At 44.9% G+C, this 6,498-nt stretch overlaps 2 protein-coding genes across 2 annotated transcripts; one reads left to right on the top strand and one right to left on the bottom strand.

The window, feature by feature from the left end:
- Positions 1 to 2,773: 2,773 nt before the first annotated feature.
- On the bottom strand, positions 2,774 to 4,124 carry GL218_05022 (Demethylsterigmatocystin 6-O-methyltransferase; the record flags this gene model as incomplete). Its single annotated transcript, XM_033581655.1, has 4 exons — positions 2,774 to 3,087; positions 3,138 to 3,577; positions 3,633 to 3,756; positions 4,001 to 4,124. 4 exons carry the CDS (start codon positions 4,122 to 4,124, stop codon positions 2,774 to 2,776), a joined length of 1,002 nt encoding a protein of 333 aa, XP_033435214.1.
- A 611-nt stretch (positions 4,125 to 4,735) lies between these two features.
- GL218_05021 (Ent-kaurene oxidase) lies at positions 4,736 to 6,391 on the top strand (the record flags this gene model as incomplete). Its single annotated transcript, XM_033581654.1, has 2 exons — positions 4,736 to 5,587; positions 5,780 to 6,391. The coding sequence occupies 2 exons, from the start codon at positions 4,736 to 4,738 to the stop codon at positions 6,389 to 6,391; spliced, it is 1,464 nt and encodes a 487-aa protein (XP_033435211.1).
- Between the last annotated feature and the right edge of the window lie 107 nt (positions 6,392 to 6,498).

Genomic DNA, 6,498 nt, shown 5'->3' with positions numbered 1-6,498 from the left:
CTTAAATCGGATCGTCCGATGCTTGCGTAAGAATTTTCATGTTTCAACTGATCGCAGCATGAGGCAGTCGGTTAGCATGTCGGCTGCCTTGGGAGTTCTCTACCTGCATATGCAAATCATATAGAAACTAAGAGTGATCACACGACTTAAACTACGAATCAGGTTTGACTAAATCTCCGTAAGAAGCATCTACCTTTGTCTCATCAACAGCCTTCCCATCATAACCCCTCGACCCTTTCTCATCTGCAAGCGAGGTTTTTACAGATTCTTTTTCATAGTTGTACAATATATCTGCTTAGGTACCTACCCTATATACATGTATTTGTTCGTTAACACCATCTTATGTGTTTGCCATTATTTAGATTAAAACAAGTCTTGGTTAATTATGGGGTTCGTCAAACAAGACGGTAGATAAGCAAGCAACATAACTACCTTGGTAGCCTATGAAAACAGTCCAGCAAGACCATGTGAGCCAGATGGTAGGACTTATTGTATGCTGCTGAATAGAAGCTACTTCGGTGTGACTAGGGCACTAGACTAGTAAACAATCAAGTTGACTACATAGAGCGATACGTCCGAGGTTCTTTTATATCACGCGCTTTTCAAATTACTCTCCGTAAAAATACGCAGATATTTTCTAGCTTATTATGGAAGAAATACTATAACATTCTCTTTGAGTCTATAATGGTTTTCTTGATGACCTCGCGTATATCTTAGGCATCCACTCCTAGTCTTCACCTAAGAGGCTTAATCAGTTTTACTTCGGATATATCAGTAACGTCTTATAGTCTAATAGATAATACCTTATATCAGGTACTCAGCTAATCTACCTTATACCTGATATATTAAACAAATCTATGTTTGTTAACATAGACACTCGTCCTCCGATGATCTGATGAGTTACACAACAACTCAGTTATATAGGTAGGCACCTTTTAATATAATTTAGTGATTTCCGATAAAGTTTCGGAGGTTGACTGGCAGTGGAGAGAAGTTTTGTAGTTTTACACACTATTGAAGTAATAGGTATTACGTAGCTAGGACCTTTATAAATGGCGTTCACTGTCAGGGGGTTTATACCCAGGTGATTGATGTCATACACAGAGTGAATATCTAGGATAGGTAGACCAAAAGGATGATATTGAACTAGTAACGCCTGGCTTCTACTCTCTTTCGACGGCGCAGAGCGCCCTTATATAGTAGATAGACCCCTGTAGGCCTTCTTACCCACTTATACCCTGACATTCGCGGACTTGTGTATTTTCCATTTAGTATTGAGATTCAAATTTCAAGCTCTTACGCCTTGCGAACAAGGGCACGAAGTACCCTCAGGTATTGAATACAATTAGACTTCAAATAGACATCAAGTAAACCTCAAATAAGCCGTATTCATTTTGCTACGCTATTCTTTCGATAAAATTCCAGAAAAGCCAAAAGACAAGAGATGGACCGCCACTTGCTAGAGAATTTTAGATCTAATGATAAGATACCATGCCACAAAACTATTAAGTTTGTGTTTCAATTCGACTATTCGTCGTAATATTTAAAACCTAGCCGGTAGATTCTATCAATACTTGTTTCCGAGGATGAATGAAGCAGGTAGTACTACTATAGAACCATCGTGAGTATACCGCTATACGTACCTATCAAATACTACGAAAATCTTGTCGCATTTCTAAACAGTTAGTGGATCTACAGCCTTTAAACCTGTCATAACATGAATTATGAAGTCGGCCTGATTTTGGTAAATTTATTTGAAAAAAAAGTAAACTGGTATGAGGCGTTATGTGGTAATGGAGCAAAACTTTACAATATTGAAGATAGCTATTATTTCTTAATCAGGACCCGAGTCCCTATGAAAAATAGGAGGGCACCCCTGCGGACTGTCACAATAGCCTGAATTTTTTACTATCATACAGTTGAATATATTGAATACTTTGAACATTTTCACTCACGACTCTGTACCAGGAGAAGAGTTCGGCATCCTTACCCTCGATACCCTCACCCACCCAAAAGGAGAACTCGTCATCTAGGAAAGGGGCTCGGAATCCTCAACACTCTCGAGATACTCGAGAACAATACCATCAATACCCTCGGAACCCTCATTCCCAGCACCTTCACCAACGACTCAACACCCAAAGGAGGACCCGACACCAAAAGAAGGACTCGGAAGTAAAAAGATACATATTTTGAGAAAAAGATGGGAATGAAGGAAGTAATCTATCTACACTTAGAGGATACATTTAATAAATAGCTTTAAAATTCCACGCATAGATGAACTTCCTGATTCGAAAGAGGGTGCCTATGATAATAACACTCATAAATTCGGGCAAAGTGCCACAAGAGCCCGAGTGAAATCCGGGCATTTCTGCTAGTAGTGATAAATTTGTATGTACCAGTGTTAGAGCCGTAGACTTTCGAGCTTTTTGAAATGATATTTTTTCCTTATAGGTCTTAACGTTCTGTCATACCTTAGTGCTTGTGACGAATAGTTGAATTTTGTTCATTGGTTTTATAAAAGATACCTAAGCTAGATTAATTGATACTTCCAAATAAGGAAAAGGGAAAGAATTGCCCTGATGAGAGGATTTTGGTAATTGATGAATATGATACTATTTATGGATAACCTCAACTCTGGTTCATACCCATACTAACCATGAACCTAACCCTAACCCCAAGGTAGATCAAGTGGCTTTTTAGTAACGATACGTCCTCATAGTATTATTCAACAAGTTGACTTCCATTTCAACTTATTTTACCTTTCAAGGATGGCTTATGGTAGACGAACATCCATGACACTTTCGTAACTCAAAGGAGAATACGTATACGTTCGCACCATTCTCAATCCTACATCTTCGAACAGTGTCGCCCACTGCGCTTCTGTGCGCTCCATACTAGCAAACGCCGCAAGTATGGTCATGTCAACTGATGCCGCCATGTAGTTCACATTTTCCTCTGGAAAAACCATTTCATCAATCAGCAGAACTGATTCGGGTTTCATAGCGGCTTTGATCGTCTCAAGCACCATCCGCACCTTATGAGGCGGATGATTGTGCAACACAGCCCGAAGGTGGTAGAACTTGGCGCCTACGAACAAAGTTAGTTAATATTGATAAGTGCACACTAAAGATACATACCAATCACGGGTTGTGGTTCAAACATGTTGTACGCCATATTCTCAACGCCGGGTGTTGGAAGGGCCTCTGCTACGGAGTGTGGTAAGTCTTGTAGGATAACTCGCCCACCCAAGTTGGGATGTTTCTCCTTGAACTGTGCACATTGATGGCCGACTCCCCCTCCCACGTTTATATAAAGGGGTTGGTCAGTAGGCCATCCAGCGGCCTCCGTCTCTATAGGATATACCGAGAGCCAAGTCGCATCTGGTTGTCGACGGAGCGCATGGTACGCGTGGAAGTCGGCCAGGTAGGTAGGATTTTGCGCAAACCAAGAGAAGGGATCCAAGGTCGTACGGAAGGCCATATGAAAAGCTGTGTTTGCCTCATCAACTGGAGTTTGATAACTGGTCTGCTTTAACAAATCTGGCAGGCATTGATATTGAGGTGCACTGAGGCCGAAGCTAGAAGCTGGTGAATCTCTGATCGCAGGTAGTGAGGAAGTAGAAGCGCACATACTAGTGAGATATGCCAGCCTCGACAACCTTCTCTGTCAGATTGCGAGTTGTCTGATTCGCAGTATATTCACCTCTGCTCCTCTCTTCCACTGCTTCTATGGCAGCAAGATATCTCAAGAGCCGAGCTGGATTATATGTAAGACTCGACTTCTATATTTGGGATGGATGTTTTACATATTAATTGCGGTTCTGCTTTAGTCTTTTCTGCGATACGATCGACCGCGAGTGGTTCAGAAGCCTCCACCAAATGTCTGAACAAGCCTAAATTTATACCAATTTGGACTGTTGCCGTTTGGAGGTTCTGTTATCCTATCAGTTTTTTTTGGTCAACATTCGGAGAGTAGAGGAAGGCTGACCATGAACCCAAACCTGTGAAGAGTTCGTCGGGGGTCTCAAGTGAGGAAACTAGACTTTGTAAAGCAGAAATGACCTTCCGGCGTGCGTCCTCGCTCCCGGCTGCCTCCTTGCGGACTTGATCCAAAGCCGTTTCCATTGTTATGATGAGGAGCTAATATCTCAATAAAAAACACGTAGAGTATTTTTTAAGAATGGTCGTAGTACCTCAGATGGCCTCGATTAGCATGGAAAGAAGGTATTTAATATACCCTGTGCCCCAGCTTTCTGCAGCTTTCTGCACCTTTCCGGACTCGCCCACACCCGCTATCTTGGTCGCATAAATACGCGTGAAGCTTCGTGCAAACGTTCATATCTATATCGGCGCACCCTCGGGGTACATTCTTAAGGCGCTTACATATGTAGGCTCCGCGATATCTCTACACCCGTGGCGTATGACTGCCATCCAATCATCATTCGCTTTTCCCAAGCAACGCTATACTGCTGTTACCCCAGTCGGTGATCGTGTTGGTATTATGTAGTATTGTCAGGATTATGCATCTGCGATGATGGATGGATGCGTCCTTCATAGTTAGCCGAATCGGGGTTGGCAGAACACGCATTCAAGCTGTGCCGCATAGGAATCAACGGAAAGACCAACGAGGCTACAAGTCCAAGCCACCTAGTGTAGCTCGCTGCCTCTCGACAAGAAATGGGAATCCTCGCTTGTTCTGTGCACCTCCCTTTCTATTAGCAATTGTAGCAATTGGAATGGCGTGGATAGATGGTTGGCTCCTAGTAGCCCTAGCTGCCGTAGGTCTATTCTTGTTACAGCGCGTTACCTCTACCGCTCTACGCAGCAACACCAAGGAAAGTGAGCTATGGGATAAGCTCGACGCTGTCGGTGTCGCTTCTGGCGGTTTATTCCGCTGGGGTCGAGCCATCGCGGCGTCCATCATCTGCACTAGACAGATCGCAAATGAGGGCTATGCCAAGTTCTCAAAGGCACTCAGTCGACCTTACGCTCTTCCCACCACCTGGACGGGAAAGGCTGTCGTGGTAGTGCCGCCTTCGCAGATGCATCAGTTGCTCACCAGGCCGGACAAACAGGCCGACAGCGAGATCACCAACATCCCAGGCCTCGTAGAGACAGTTCAGATGCCGTTTGTGATTAGCGACCCGAATATCTACCAGAATACCATCCACTTCGACGTGGTGCGCAGGAAAATGACCAAGAAGGATATGCGTCTATTTGCTCCTATTACAGAGGAGGAGATTGGTCTTGCCTACGAGGACATCTGGGGCACATCCAAGGAGTGGAAAATCATCAACGGCTGGGATGCGTGTGGACAAGTTATTGCCCGTACGGCTCAACGCATTCTGATAGGCTTACCGCTGGGTCGCGATGAGAAGCTGCTTGAAACGTCACGATTATACGCCAATTCTGTTCTACTAGGAGGTGCTTTAATGAATTGCTTCCCTCCGTCTCTTAGAAAGTTCGTCGGTCCTATAGTAGCGCTCCGGGCTAGATATTTCCAGGCTCGGTGCGTGAACATGCTTGTGCCCATCGTCAACGAGCGACTACGCATATTCAACGCGCCCAAACAAGATGAGAAAGTACCTGTAAGTTGCGTTTTTTGTATTTTATTAGTTTATAGATCGCATCACGACGCAACTTAAAAATCGTGTCTCTCAATTCCACTGCTTACACCAATCTCACTATAATCCCATCAATCTATTATTGCTTTTATATCTTTAGCTTCAACATAGTTCCCCTTTAGTCACATGTCATACTAAGAAGAGAATGCTACCCAGGAGGATTTCTTGCAGTGGTTGATCGCGACGGCAGGCAAGGGCGGCCCGGAGCAGTTGGACGCAACAAGAATTGCTAACCGGCTCATCGCGCTCATGACGCCGCTCATCTTCGCTATCTGCTATGTCTTCGCCCACACTGTCCTCGACGTCTACGGGAGCCCGGACAAGGAGGAGTTTATCAGCGATCTGTATGCGGAGTGTAAAGATGTATCAGAAAAACACGCCGGTCTGGGAACCGCAGAGGCTGTCGATTCCCTCTACCGTATTGACTCAACAATTCGCGAATCCATGCGCACTTCTGATGTCGCCGTGACCAATCTCTTCCGGGATGTCTCTGCCGGTGAAGTTGATCTTGGCCACGGCATCGTCGTCACGAAAGGCGTCCGCATAGCGTTCCCTACGCAAAAATCCATTTGGATCCCGAATACTACGAAGACCCCCAAAGGTTCGACGCGTTCCGCTTTTCCCGGCCTTTTGAGGGTTTGGATGAGGCCAGCCTACAAGCAAGAGCCCAGGAGCGCGAGCTCCTCGTCACTCCTACTTTATCTTTTCTCCCACTCGGATATGGTAGACATGCTTGCCCAGGGCGATGGTTTGCGACTCAGACGATGAAACAGGCTCTCGCCTATATTGTCTTAAACTACGACGTGGAGCTGGTCGGGAAGCCAATCTCCAGGAAGGCTTTGGTGAATACCATGGTGCCACCTGTGGATGCTAAG

This window comes from Daldinia childiae (genome assembly GCF_008694065.1).
Source record: "Daldinia childiae strain JS-1345 chromosome Unknown Scaffold4, whole genome shotgun sequence".
NCBI lineage: Eukaryota > Fungi > Ascomycota > Sordariomycetes > Xylariales > Hypoxylaceae > Daldinia > Daldinia childiae.
The sequence above is the reverse complement of the archived record's forward strand: the minus strand, read 5'-3'. Positions and strand labels throughout refer to the sequence as shown.